Source organism: Sceloporus occidentalis, unplaced genomic scaffold (assembly GCF_023333645.1).
Source record: "Sceloporus occidentalis isolate IW3139 unplaced genomic scaffold, rSceOcc1.0.p SCAF_97, whole genome shotgun sequence".
In the NCBI taxonomy this organism is placed as follows: domain Eukaryota; kingdom Metazoa; phylum Chordata; class Lepidosauria; order Squamata; family Phrynosomatidae; genus Sceloporus; species Sceloporus occidentalis.
Window position 1 is genome coordinate 2,044,603 of NW_028317077.1, and position 15,093 is coordinate 2,059,695.

The 15,093-nt window shown below is 43.6% G+C and overlaps 1 protein-coding gene across 3 annotated transcripts in view; it reads left to right on the forward strand.

Moving 5' to 3' along the window:
- Nucleotides 1–2,837: 2,837 nt before the first annotated feature.
- Nucleotides 2,838–15,093, forward strand: part of LOC149284223 (WD repeat-containing protein 7-like) — a 131,528-nt gene continuing 119,272 nt past the window's right edge. For all 3 annotated transcript variants that reach the window (XM_089496983.1, XM_089496985.1, XM_089496984.1), the window contains exons 1-8: nt 2,838–2,996; nt 4,478–4,584; nt 5,209–5,287; nt 5,434–5,608; nt 5,983–6,059; nt 6,642–6,761; nt 9,533–9,678; nt 10,252–10,354. In XM_089496983.1, the coding sequence (XP_089353109.1) occupies nt 2,838–2,996; nt 4,478–4,584; nt 5,209–5,287; nt 5,434–5,608; nt 5,983–6,059; nt 6,642–6,761; nt 9,533–9,678; nt 10,252–10,354 (966 nt within the window). The remainder of the gene's footprint in view (nt 2,997–4,477; nt 4,585–5,208; nt 5,288–5,433; nt 5,609–5,982; nt 6,060–6,641; nt 6,762–9,532; nt 9,679–10,251; nt 10,355–15,093) is intronic.

A 15,093-nucleotide genomic window follows, 5' to 3' on the forward strand; every position in this document is an offset into this window, starting at 1 on the left:
AGGGCCATCAGAATGCAGGAGTGATGGGAGTGATAAAGGGCCTCTATACGCCTATGAAGACTTATACCATAAAAATCAACCGTTTCCATCTGCAATATGCATTTACAACATTAACCCCGTCTGCGCTGATCCATTTCATGTGTTTTTAATGCACAAATTTATTTATTTTTGCTTTAGTTTGGTTTTGTTTTGCTGAGTGACCCCAAACTTTTGAACGGTTTTGGGAACACTTATTTGGAAATTATTAATTGGCATTAATTATTTTTATAAAATTTTTATCTCGTACTTAAATTCCCTTCTGACATGTGAGGATGGAAAATCCAAGCCTCAGATTTTAAGACTCTGTATATTCTACTTCAAACTCATTAGCTGGGCAAAAACCGTTTATAAAAATATATCTTTGTGGACTGTAGTCGACCGACGGGTCAGTTTCTTTTTTGCTTGCAAACCGGTGTAGATTTTCTTTAGTTCTTCGAGTTATTAAACCTTTTAACTCCTCCCCTGCGGCCTTAAGTGAAATCGGGGAGCATTCCTAAGTATGCTTCCTGCGAATGCTCGGTGGGACTGTCATTCCAATCAACGGGAGCCGAGCTTTCACTGAAATCAAAGGGAGTCGTAACAGCCAATCACATGTTCTGTATGTTATCTGCGTTCTGATGGCATGCATGCGGTTGGCATGTGCAAGACGTTTACATACTAATCCTTCCTGGTTTCACATGCATTTTTAAACAAACAAAACAACAAAAAAAATAAAAATAGGATTTCCGTGATGTTAACCCTTTACCTACAAATACACCGATTGTCATATAAAAAGAGCGCGCTAAGGGTAGTTAGAATTCACGAACTCGCTGTAATGGGGAGGCTTCTAAAACCTCTACCTGTTACTCCGGCGTCCGTCACCCTGCATACTGTATAAATCATTCTGTGCCACGGCTGTTTTTAGCTAAAATATTGGAAGCGTTTTAGTTTTAGTGCTTCGCCCGGCCCGGCCCTCTCTCGGTTAGGCCTGCGTTATCCTCTGTGCTCGCTGGGAGATTTCTAGTCCGATAACGTGAAATGGATGTAAACAGTAAGACTTTAACTACAAACAAACGCTTTGTGCCCGGCCATAAAATCTGATTGTCTACAAAGAAAACGCGCATTCCAGAGAGCGCTTCAAAGAGTAAGAAAAAACCCAAAAACTAAAGAACATGTATGTATTATCTATTAATATATAATATATGTAATGTGTGTGTATATATATATATATATATATATATATATATATATATATATATATATATATATATAAATATATATGCTTTCTTTTTTGTAATTTTTTTTATTATATTTTGGTATTTTTTCTGCTTTCGTTGTGACGACTCGATCATTGGAATAGGACGGGCTAACAAGCTTGGCTTGAGTTTGAATGGTGGCCTTTTCAGATGTACCGTAAGAACGTCTTACTTTGCTGAGAGGGTGGCAGATAAGTGGAACAGCCTCCCATCAGCAGTGGTAGAGGGTAATACGGTGAGGGAATTTAAACATGTATAGGATCGGCATACGGCTCCTGAATCTAAGTCGAGGCCAACGACTGATTAAGGTCTAAATCTTTTACAGTATGAAAAGCAGGAAGAGTAGACGGGCGAAATAGGTCTGATCTGCTGGCGATTTCTGTGCCAGACGCCTGTGATACCCGGAAAACATTTCGAGCTCCTATGGATTCAGATCCCAAAGAGGCACTGGCCCTCGGAAATAGGGATAGTTGGGAGATATGACCTTCAGGGGTCGTACATATTTATATAAAGGTTCATACCCGTACGAAAAGTCGTCTTTATGCAGAAAGCAGTGCCTGCCCGGCGGGGGTTAACGGCCTCATCTATGTCACGGGTAAGGAGTGTACACTGTGGGCACATTAGCCGGCCAGATTACCGAATTGCCGGCCAAACATTGCTATTCATTAACAGCCCGGACTCCTTTTATCACGATGCCGCCCCGACGACTGAGGTTTATTAATACAGAGATCAATGCGTTATTCCTCTCCATGCACCCCCGTGTGGCTGCGGTATATCCTCGTGTGATAAATGCGCTTTGATACTTTCTCTTGCGTGTTTAATGTAATGAACGTGTAGAAAATGTATTAGATGTTAGAACCAGATCACTCTTTACTGGCCTGAGGCTTATAACGGGAGTAAATAACAGAGTATGTATGTTCTGGGTACAAGCCTGTTAGTGTACCGTGTGCTGTACCAGAAGAGTATAATTAATATAAATGAATGGAACGGATCACTTTTATATGGAAGCGCAGCGGTAGAAACCTCATTCCCAGCACTGCTGATGGCGGAAAACCTTCCCAGAAATATCTGTATGTTTTTTATTTCAGTCCAGTTTTGCGTCGGGGTCAGGGAGTGAAATAGGAGATTTGCCAAGATGTATTTACTTGGCATCCTCGAGCGCTCACGAAATGATTTGTTTAAAGGGACACTACAGCCATCATGTGCGTTTTAATGTGTGTGCGTGTATATATATATATATATATATATAGAGTCCCTTTAAATGTCCTCGCCCCCCCCCTTTTGCAGGGGATGTGTGCGGCCAACTTGGACCGTAAAGGAGGCAGTCGACCGTCGCTTTAGGGGATACATATTAGAGTTCTTGCATATTAAGGATCCTGCCTGGAGTGTCCCTTTAAATGGAGCGACAGCGTATATCGGATCGCTTCAAGAATAAACCTTTTTATTTTTTGTTATGGCGTGTTTGTGGTGTTTTTATATCTGTCAGGCGGCGAGAGGGTTAATTAAGTGATCCTTCGCTACAATCCTTAATCGCCTCTGTCTTTTGTAGGTAAGAGAGAGATCATGACTGGAAACAGTCTCGTTCTTCCCATAGTCCTCTGGGGACGTAAAGCTCCGACCCACTGCATCTCCTCGGTGCTGGTGATGGATGACTTGGAGACGGTGGTAACCGGATGTCACGATGGGCAGATCTGCCTCTGGGACCTTTCACCGGACCTGGAAGTGAGTAAAAGTCCAGCGATGCCCACATCCACCTGTGTATATGTACATGCGCTACCCAGGTCTGCAGTTTAGTTTTTCTCTCAAGGCAAAGGAATGATATTTGGACATGCGTGCACCCTCTTTTAGTCCTCTCTTGGTCCTCTTTTAGTCCTCTCTTGGTCCTCTCTTGGTCCTCTTTTAGTCCTCTTTTGGTCCTCTCTTGGTCCTCCTTTCATAATCTCTTGGTTCTTAGTTGTCTCACCTTCTACATTAGATCTCAACTTCTGTAAGGTAAACGTAATAACTTCACAACAAGGATAAACGTCTCCTTCCTAGCGGCATCTGACTCTCCCTCTGGGTCACAATCCCAGTTTCCTATCACAAACCCGAGGCTGGATAGGATGACGTAGGGGAAGAAATGCATTTGTTTGTTTTTATTTTATCATAACGTATGCATTTTTAGTCCCTGTACGTAATGTTTATTTACGCTGTCCCTTTAATGGGATCTTGCTGGTATGTGGGCATTTAGCAGTCGGGGTCAGGAGGGCATAAAGCGATGGGGATGTCCGCGATAAAAATCCGTGCAGCGAATGGGGGAAAAGATTACGCTTCTGTCGGTTGGATTACCTGCAGTAGTGAGATTAGTGAATCTATGTGTACAGCTGGACGGCGACGCATGTCTTTGTATCTCTGCTTACTAAATCACTGTGTTCTGATATAAGTGTTATCCATGTACATTGGACGCGCACGCACGAGCACGCACACACACACACACATATACGCCATCAGTACACTGCTGCCACTGGAACAGTGTATTTCAGGAAACTTGAATAGATTTGTTAAGGCTAGCCCTGCCACCATTTGCCAAAGATTTTTACTTCTCCAAAGTCCAGAATTCCCTCGGTTATAAACCAAGTGCCGCTATGTACCCCCAAGTGCCGCTATGTACCCCCAAGTGCCGCTATGTACCCCCAAGTGCCGCTATGTACCCCCAAGTGCCGCTATGTACCCCCAAGTGCCGCTATGTACCCCCAAGTGCCGCTATGTACCCCCAAGTGCCGCTATGTACCCCCAAGTGCCGCTATGTACCCCCCAAGTGCCGCTATGTACCCCCCAAGTGCCGCTATGTACCCCCCAAGTGCCGCTATGTACCCCCCAAGTGCCGCTATGTACCCCCCAAGTGCCGCTATGTACCCCCCAAGTGCCGCTATGTACCCCCCAAGTGCCGCTATGTACCCCCCAAGTGCCGCTATGTACCCCCAAGTGCCGCTATGTACCCCCCAAGTGCCGCTAGGTACCGCCAAGTGCCGCTATGTCAACAACAACATTCATGTTTAGTTGCGATGACAGCAGCGGTCTCCTTTTATCGCTGGCTTAGTGCAGCCAGAAGGGGCTAGCAGGTTCGGCTTCAAGTCTGATGACGTTCTGGCTGCTAGAACCACATTACTGTTGTCTGAATTGTGTGGTTTCTTTTTCACTTTTGTTCTATTTTTAACCCTTAGATCAGTCCTCGGGCCCTGCTGTTTGGCCACACAGCTTCCATCACCTGCTTATCGAAGGCATGCGCGTCCAGTGACAAGCAGTACATAGTGAGCGCGTCTGAAAGCGGGTGAGCTGACTACAGGAAAGCTTGCTTTACTTTGGGCATCGGTTGGCCGCACGCGGGAAGCCTTTCTGGTTTCTAATCAGCGTCTCTTTGCTTACCGCGAAGGTGTAATAGGATTCATATTCCTGCAGAATAACACAGATTAAAAAAAACATGTCACAGCGATATCACAGAGCCACATGTCACGCGTGTACAAGGACATACATTTTCCGTGTCCAGTGCTGATGGCATGCAGGAGATGGAATGGCGCACGATGAGCGCAGAAAGACGGCAGCCTCCACTCCGGATCTCTCTCCTCTGCTCATAATGAGCCGGACTAAGAGCCGTGGTGGTTTTTCCGGCTTTAATGAGTATTATTGCTTACCTCATATCACAGCGTCTGTTTACCGCCACCTTCCTCTCAGTCGAGGCCGCTGGGGTCCAGACCCTGCTGTTTACACAAAGAGGACACAAATAATATGATTGGAACTGATGGGTGGTGATTCCCCCCGCGCTAAATCCGTTGGGTTAATGATTATGACGCCAATATGTTTTTCATTATTGTACAGATCTACAGAATCTGTTGGTGCCATATGAGCATAATGATGGATATATATGATGAATTATGATGAATGTTTTCCCTCTTAGAGAGATGTGCCTTTGGGATGTGAGCGACGGGAGATGCGTGGAGTTTACCAAGTTAGCGTGTACACACACCGGAATACAGGTTCGTGTCCCGAATGATTTATATGCATGCCGCCTATATATATTTATATGTATGTATGTATGTATAGGTATATATATATATATATATATATATATATATATATATATATATATAATCACTACCGCTGTTCCTTTTGTGCTTACCAGTTCTATCAGTTCTCGGTGGGCACGCAGCGCGAGGGGAGGCTGCTTTGCCATGGGCATTACCCAGAAGTCCTGGTGGTGGATGCCAGCAGCTTGGACGTCTTGTACACTTTGGTATCGAAGATCTCCCCCGATTGGATTAGTTCGATGAGCATTATTCGGTCGCACAGGACCCAAGGTAAATTTCTATCTGCGTCTGAGCTATCGATGCACAACTATCAGCCGCAAAAACTATCTTTCCTTGGCAACGCTGTGTTTTCAGCAAAAATATACGTCTCAAATAATTCTACGTTTTGCCAGACGGCTCGTTGATGAATACATGCTTCATTCACACGTCATTAAACTGCTTTATTTTCACCATCTCCCCACCTTGCGCGTCTCCGTTATCTCAAGGGGTGGACGTGTTTGAGACAATTGACTCCTAGCTTGTACCTGTTGTTTGAATGCGATTTTAGTTCACCTTGAAGGGGTCGTGTTATTGTTCCCCTCACTGGCATGTCTCTGGTGATTGTGTTTGAATGATTGTGTCGTTTTGTTTTTTTTATTTCACAGAAGATACCGTCGTAGCCGTTTCGGTCACCGGGATCCTCAAAGTCTGGATAATAACAGCAGAAGTTCACCGAATGCAGGTACGAAGAAGGTCTCCTTGGCATGGAACAGCGTACGGCCCTCGCGTGCCGGGCTGCTCTGTTAGCCGTGGCAGACTAGGACACGTTCAACAAAGCAATGAGTCTTATTAAAGCTGCCAACCGCTGTGCCGGCAGGAGTGTTCTGCATTAGCCAGCTACAATAGTCATTTACAACATTAACCCCGTCTGGGCTGGATTTCTGATCCGTTTCATGTTATTTCAATGGACAGAATTTGGTTTTCATTCCAAAACGAGGATATTTCTAAGTGGCCTCAAACTGTACATTGGTGTAATATGACAAATACATACCAGTATTTTTGGATTGTCTGCACAAGGCGTACGGATTAGTTAGAAAACTAATATTTATTTATTTATATTTATATTTATTTATATTACGCCAGCAGTTTCCGCAGCATTTCTTACAGTCCGTACATTCAAAGGGTCTGGCAAAACTAGAACTGTACACACTAAGATGAGCCGACACATAGATAACGAAAGAGCTTGCAATCTCGTGAGTGTTCTCGTATATGTAGGGCTTCGCTATTTGACGTTTTATCCTTTGTATGTTTTTTCTGTTCGCAGGACACAGAGCCGGTGTTTGAAGAGGAATCCAAGCCGATTTACTGCCAGAACTGCCAAAGCATTTCGTTCTGCACGTTTACCCAAAGGTCGCTCTTGGTCGTATGCGCTAAATATTGGAGGGTAAGGGCATTTTTGGAAATATCTTGTTTCTTCTTATCTTTAGAACAGTTTGATTTCCGAGCCAATCGATGCCTACACTTTATATATTAATTTCCAATCCATTGTTTTAATGTGAAGTGTGATGCGCGTTACTTGTTTATATATTAGTGTACTTTAAAGGCATACTTAACAATTTCGTGCGTCTTTGGGCATTACGCATCTCTATATCAAGACAGACTTGGATAACTGAGTAACGTAGTATATCATTGTATTGTTTAGGGCTGCAACTAACGATTATTTTCATAATCGATTAGTTGGCCGATTATTTTTTCGATTAATCGGGTAAAAAAAAAATAATAATAATAATTAAAGCTATATTTTAACAAGAACTCCAAAAATACCAAAAAAAGCTTTACTAGTAAATATTCATGTAAACTATTTTTGCCCAGTTATGCACATCTCACCCCCAGCTTGCCTCTCTGTCCCAGAAATGCATATCAGGAGGGGTATAAGGCATATCAGGGGGCAGAGTGGCATATAGGAGGTATAAGGGGATACCTCCTATATGCCACTCTGTCCCCTGATATGCCTTATAGCCCCCCTGATATGCCTTATAGCCCCCTATATGCCACTGATATGCCACTTTGTCCCCTAATATGCCACTGTGCCCCCTGATATGCATTATACCCCTCCTGATATGCCTTATAGCCCCCTATATGCCACTGATATGCCACTTTGTCCCCTGATATGCCTTATAGCCCCATATATATGCCACAGTGCCCCGATATGCCACTGTGCCCTCCTGATATGCCTTATAGCCCCCTATATGCCTTTACCCTTGATATGCCACCATGCCCGATATGCCTTTTACCCCTATATGCCACTGAGATGCCACTGTGCCCCCTGATATGCCTTATAGCGCCTTCATGCCACTGTGCCCCCTGATACGCCTTATAGCCCCTTTATGCCACTGCCCCCCCTGATACACCTTATAGCCCCTTTATGCCACTGCCCCCCCTGATATGCCTTATAGCCCCTTTATGCCACTGTGCCCCCTGATATGTCTTATGCCCCCCCCGATATAAGAAAAACTGACATCACTAAAATTGTTTTTTTATATTTATATTTATTAAATATAGACAAAAAAAATACACAATACAATATAAATATATATAAATATATGGACAATAAATCAAATATTCTAGACATAAAAAAAAACCCACAAATGCACATAATTAATAGATCCCGCAAAAATTCTACCTGCCCCACCAGGGGTTAATATATCAACAGAAGAAACACAGGGCAAATGAGCATAAAAATAAAGATAATACTTACCCAGTGCTGCTTACTTGTCCTGTTTTTCTTCTGTTGATATATTAACCCCTGGTGGGGCAGGTGGAAGCTGCAGCGAGATGAAGTAGCGAGGTTGCGCACATCGCGCACTAAAATCCAAATCCCCAGCAGGAGCTGCAGCGGGACCTGGATCCTCTCCGGCAGCCGGTAGGGGTCTGTGCGATGCGCGCAGACAGCCGCTTCTCCCCTCCGCTTCCGTTGGGGCTTCCATGATGGAAGCCGCACCGGAAGGTCACGTGACGCCGGGTTCAGTAATAGAAGCCCCGGCGGAAGTGGAGGGGAGAAGCGGAAGGGGAGAAGCGGAGGATGTCTGTGTGTTTTGCACAGACCCTCACCGGGTGGCAGAGAGGATCCAGGTCTCCTGCAGCTTTGCGGGGGGTCTGGATTCTACAGTTATAATCCGATCTCTGTTTGAGATCGGATTATAGAAGGACGGGAGTTTTTCAGAGCGTTTGCTCTGAAAAACATAATTTTATAAATCGATAAAAATCGATTCAACTAATCGATTATGAAAATCGTTGACAACGATTTTCATAATCGATTATTATCGATTTTATCGATTCGTTGTTGCAGCCCTAGTATTGTTTTCAAACCGACCAATCACAATGCCTCATGCAACTCCCGCGTGCAAACGAATTGAAAGGCTGTACTCTGATTGGATCTCATATTCCCACTTCTTCTCACCATGATTTTTTTCATTTCCCTGTTGGCTAGCATCAAGACAATATTTTTTTCTCCATAATTGGGTTTTCTCTGTTATTTTCCTCAATCACGTATTTTGTCCGGGACAATGGACAGCTGAAAAGGCAGTCTACGTGAAAATCCTTCATACTCACACTCAGGGTCGCTCGGTACCCTCAAGTTGAACAGTTTATACCCCAAATGTTGTTTACAAAGAGGTTTTTGATATAATAATTAAATTAATATAATAATTAAAAAAGTATAGCATTTGTCTCTCTGCTTTGTAGTCAACCATTAGCTAATCTTTATATACGGTGTGTGTGTGTGTGTATATATATATATATATATAATATAGTGTGTGTGTGTGTGTGTGACTGTGTATACTAAGATATAAGCAAATAATTTTAAGACAAACTGTTATTTAAAAAAGAAATCTTTATAATCCTATTTTTGTGACTTTGCAGCCCATTTAGAATTGGAATCAAAGAATCGCAGAATAAATAGAATCGTATTTTTTCACTGCCACCCACAACACAAATGGTGGTGCGTGTGTGTATATATGTATGTGTGTATATACCGTATATATGTATATGTCTGTGTGTGTATATATATATATATATATACGTGCATATAAATATATATATTCTAGCTGAAACAAGTTATAGAGTAATAGAGTAAAACCCGAGCAGATTGTTGTTTTGTTTTTTGGCTGGTGCTCTCGGTTATATTGTAGTAACTCCGCTCTCGTTCCCGTCAAGGTTTTTGATGCCGGGGACTATTCCTTGTTATGCTCCGTCCCGAATGAAGACGGTCAGACATGGACCGGCGGCGACTTTATATCAGCGGATAAAGTGATTATCTGGACAGAAGATGGCCAAAGTTTTATTTACAGACTTCCAGCCAGGTAATGTTCAGCACTTCTTTGAATATCTACTGTGCCAAATACTGTTACTAAAGGTGCTGTTCCACTTACTCTGCACACCGGTACGCCATGTAAAAGGTAGATATTTACATTGATACACGTCCGATTAAGGGATTTCCTTAAAGATCTATTCTGTTACAAAGTTTGAAAAATTTGTTTTTTTTTATCACTGAAATGGTCCAGCTATGGGGATAAAACCACTTTTAAACGTTGTACCGGAACTGATCGTTATAAGAAAAATTACTTAATGTGTTATCGATCAAGGGAAATTAAAAGTAGTCTATGTTTGTTCTTACAAGCAATGTGTTAAAAATTGCCGACATCGGAAAGTTTTTTAAAATGTTTTTTTTTTTTTTTTAGAACTATACATTTCTCCCTGAGGAAAATGACATCACAGCTGTTTGGCTCATCTATCCAGCCAATTTTTTCAAATCTTTTAGGGGGTCTTTATGAAATAAACGTATTGTAAAAAAAAAAATAGCGGGAAAATGTTCTGCGAACCTTTTTATTTATTAATTGCCCGTCTAATATCTCTGTCTCCTCTTTTTTTCCTAGCTGTATGCCAGCCAGCGGCTCCTTCCGCATCGACGTGGGGAAAGCCGTTGAAAATTCGATCCCTCCGCTGCTTTATAGCGTCATGCCGAAAGAAGATAAGCAGGTGAGTCCGTGCTCGCTCGGTGACCGGACTCCCGGTGCTCCCGGTATCATCGCAGGAAACTTCCCCGAAGCTCTGCAGGCGATTGCTCTTGTGTTTATACCGCATCGACCTCGTTCAAAAACCTTACGCGCCATGAAAGGCGAGGATCTGCCGGAATTTAATGACGCAATGCCACAGAGAATGGTTCAGTTTGTTGATCTGTTGGTTTGGCCGACAAAGGGTTACTTTCAAGAAGCCCCAACTGATTAAAACCTAAAATCAGGGAAAATGTATTTAGATATCGCATGCCATATATATTAAACCCATCGCAATTCCACTTGAATCCAGTAGAGGGAGATTACTTGGGATATTCGCTTGGTCGGTAATTCTGGTGGAGAGTAACATCGTCTTATTCTGAAGACAATGCCAACTTTTTAATTGGTTTTACACCAGTATTGCAACTTAGCTTTAAGATAAATATGTGTTTAAAAACCTCAGTATTATCACACCGATCATTATAAGCCGTTCTTTCGCATGCCACGGCTTGTTGACAATAGAGAACGTTGGGAGATCAAAGCGAGTCACTCCAGTTTTGGTCGGCGGCCACCGCTGGGAAAGTCCTGCTGACCGGTGGAGTCGCTATCTCCTTTTTACACACCGATAGAGCTATATCCAGTCGCCGTCACACTTTTATATTCTTGGTGTTTTGGCGTGTTATTTTCCCATAATTCTGCTCTTCTGGTTTACGCGACAGGATCAGGGAAGTTGCGATGTGGAGGCCGAGGTCCGGATTCCGGCTTGCGAACGTCGGTGTGACCGGTCACAAGTCAGGGAGCTGTACGCCCCGCAGACTTTGTGTCGTGTGCGCCCCCTAGAGGCAATAGTAAGAGATTGCGACATGCTTTGGTGTGATGCTCTCCCCGTGATGTGGGTTCTTCATCTTCTCCTGCCTATTTCTTCAGAAGGCGTTTTCTTCTATGCATGCAACCAATTTCTACCCGATTTCTGGCTTGGCAACTAAGGACTAACCTGAGCTTTTAGCCCGTTTCTGCAAGCCAGTGGACATGATGGGCAGGTCTTAAAGCGAAACTCCAGCCATCATAGGCACTTTAATACTTATAGCTGCCGGGTACCTTTTGCGAATACATGGGGGGGTTCCACAGAATTCCCCCCTCCAGCTAAATGCCCCGCAGGCCGAATGTTAGGAGGAACACATCTCTTTGTTATGTCGGGGCTGTCGGGGACACTAAGCTGTTCTTTTGAGAAGCAGAGACAGTGAAGGATCTAAAACGTGACCCGTGTCTGGGTATTATTGGCACTCTTATAAGATTTATCCACAACGGAGTCAGTTGGCAGGGAAGCTGCAGTTTCATCTTCCTGTCTTCGCTTTATAAAGGGCCAACCCCAGAAAACTTCTGCTCCGAGAACATCTCTCTGGAGTCCCAAAGAGTCAGGAGAACCCAAGGCCTTGCAGCTTTCCAATTCACCCGAAGCATCGAGACAGATACGCAGTGATTGCCAAAAGGCGTTATTTACGGGAGGGTTTCAACCCACCCAGGTCACGGGGCAGCTGCAGCCAGCGCTGGGTTGGCCCTGCAAAATGTATAGTTCAATTGTTGAGCTAACCTGGCAGATGTAACTTTGCACAACGCGTGGACTTGGACCTTCTTCCATGTGTTCTCCTTTCATAGAGAGGTTTGTTACACGCCTCACCTGCGCCTTGTGGCCCCTGTTTGCACGGTTTGACATTTTTCTGCGTGTTCTGCTATTCTGTAGCCTTTTAACCCCGTATTCTATTCGCTGAATTGTATTATTGTTATTGATGTGTCTTATTTTCCGACTTGGTGCTCCTGTTGGTGGACAGTTTTCAGGATAATCACGAGTACAATGACTGCCCGTCACAATGGAGGCAGATCATTCGGGGGGCGAGGAGCTGTCCGGGGGCATTGTACGACTAATTAACCGAGAGCTGCACCATGCCTGCTCCACATAATGTAGACAAAATGTTCAAGTCTTTTTCTCCAGTTAAGGATGAGGACCACCTATATCTATGCAGTCTGTAACGCCCGGTCCCTTTAAATTTGGCCTCATTGGTAGCTGGTGGTTTCTTTGTAGTCCTACCCATTGGGGGTCCCATCATTAGATCCAATTTGACTTAATTCACACATTTTTTGTTATTTTATTTACAATAATATAATAAATTCTACATTTTATGCCATTGAGCAATTCTTAACGCAGATGGGGGGTTTATGAAATTGCAGGAGGGAAGTTTATTTCAGAGGTGAAGAAATGTTAGAACAAGAGGTCATAATCTAACACTAGAGGGTCAGATGAGATGTAAGGAAGTTTTACATTACTGAGAGGATGGTAGATAAATGGAACAGTCACACAGAAGGAGTGGTAGAGGGTAACACAGTGAGGGAATGTAAACATGCATGGGATCGGCATACGGCTCCTGAATCGAGACCAACGACTGATTAAGGTTTGAGTCTTTACAGCAGAAAAATTGACGGGCCGAATGGGGCCGATCTGCCGGCAGGTTCTATGTTTCTAGGTGGACACGGCTGCGATATCAAAGTCTACCTTCAGTGGGACAAAAACCCTAGAAGAGATTTTATGTAATCTACTTAACTGCTGAGTGGTGCGTTTTTAACCGTCTTGTCTTTTTTTTTATTTTTTATTACATTCGATCCATGTTAATAGAAATTTACGCTTCATGGCTGCACTCGAGTAAATACAAAATAAGCCAGAATGCAAAACCAAAAACCAGATATCACCCTAGGAATTCATAATTGACTCTAAACTCAGGGAAGAAGAAAGGGGCGGAGCCAAACGGCCGATTGGCTCCGCCCATTTCCTTAGCATCGCCATGGCTGTGACACTCATCTAACTGTGAGTATAAAAATAATATTTGGGCTGCTGAAAGTTAGGGGAGGTGGGGGTTAATTTAGGGGCAGTTATAGTTAATGGGGTGTTTAGGGTTAACTTAGGGGCAGTTTTAGTTAATAGGGTGTCTAGGGTTAACTTAGGGGCAGGTATAGATAATGGGGTGTTTAGGGTTAACTTAGGGGCAGTTATAGTTAATAGGGTGTTTATGGTTAACTTAGGGGCAGTTATTGTTAATGGGGTGTTTAGGGTTAACTTAGGGGCAGTTATAGTTAATGGGGTGTTTAGGGTTAATTTAGGGGCAGTTATAGTTAATGGGGTGTTTAGGGTTAATTTAGGGGCAGTGGTGATTGATGGGGTGTTTAGGGTTCATTTAGGGGCAGTTGTGGTTGATGGGGTGTTTAGGGTTCATTTAGGGGCAGTTATAGTTAATGGGTTAATTTAGGGGCAGTTGTGGTTGATGGGGTCTTCAGGGTTAATTTAGGGGCAGTTGTGGTTAATGGGGTCTTCTCTTCAGGATTAATTTAATGCTGAGGACTGAGGGTTAATTTAATAAGGTTAACTTAAGGTGCAGTTAGAGGTAAAGGGGAACAGACTGAGGGGAATCTAAATCCTGGGGGCAGTGAAGATTACCCTGTATTTATTTATAAAAGTATTGTGTCTGTGAACGAGTCTGCAAATCCTATGAGGGCACTACGGCATATCAGGGGGGTATACGGCATACCTGAGGAGGACGGAGTGACATATCTGGGGGTATAAGGTATATAAGGCATATGTGGGGAGGGCATTGTGGCAATCCTGGGCTCAAATATGCACAACCGGGGGGCAGGTTGGGGAAATAAAAACAAGAAAAAAAATTTATTCTGCCGTTTGTTTTTAACATCCTATGTTACTTTATTAAATAATTTAAAATAAATGAAAAATTTATTTTTTTTATCCGATTAATCGAAAAAATAATCGGCTAACTAATCGATTATGAAAATAATCGTTAGTTGCAGCCCTATTAGGATCTTATATTTGGGGGTTTCCCCCTCTTGTTTGGGGTTGATCCTGTCCAGAGTGGAAAGTTTCAAACAGAGGTCCTTCTCAACTTCTCTATCCTTAGGTCATAAATAATTACATAACATACACTACTGTTCAAAGGTTTGGGGTCACTCAGGTTAAATAAGGACATTTCTGGCTGTAACCTAATTGGGAAGGGCCATTGGAACACAGGAGTGATGGGAGTGATAAAGGGCCATTGGAACACAGGAGTGATGGGAGTGATAAAGGGCCATTGGAACACATGGCCCTTGAGTGATGGGATTGATAAAGGGCCATGGGAACACAGGAGTGATGGGAGTGATAAAGGGCCATGGGAACACAGGAGTGATGGGAGTGATAAAGGGCCATTGGGACACAGGAGTGATGGGAGTGATAAAGGGCCATTGGAACACAGGAGTGATGGGAGTGATAAAGGGCCATTGGAAGACAGGAGTGATGGGAGTGATAAAGGGCCATTGGAACACAGGAGTGATGGGAGTGATAAAGGGCCATTGGAACACAGGAGTGATGGGAGTGATAAATAGCCATTGGAACACAGGAGTGATGGGAGTGATAAAGGGCCATTGGAACACAGGAGTGATAAAGGGCCATTGGAAGACAGGAGTGATGGGAGTGATAAAGGGCCATTGGAACACAGGCGTGATGGGAGTGATAAAGAGCCATTGGAAGACAGGAGTGATGGGAGTGATAAAGGGCCATTGGAACACAGGAGTGATGGGAGTGATAAAGGGCCATTGGAACACAGGAGTGATGGGAGTGATAAAGGGCCATTGGAAGACAGGAGTGATGGGAGTGATAAAGGGCCATTGGAAGACAGGAGTGATGGGAGT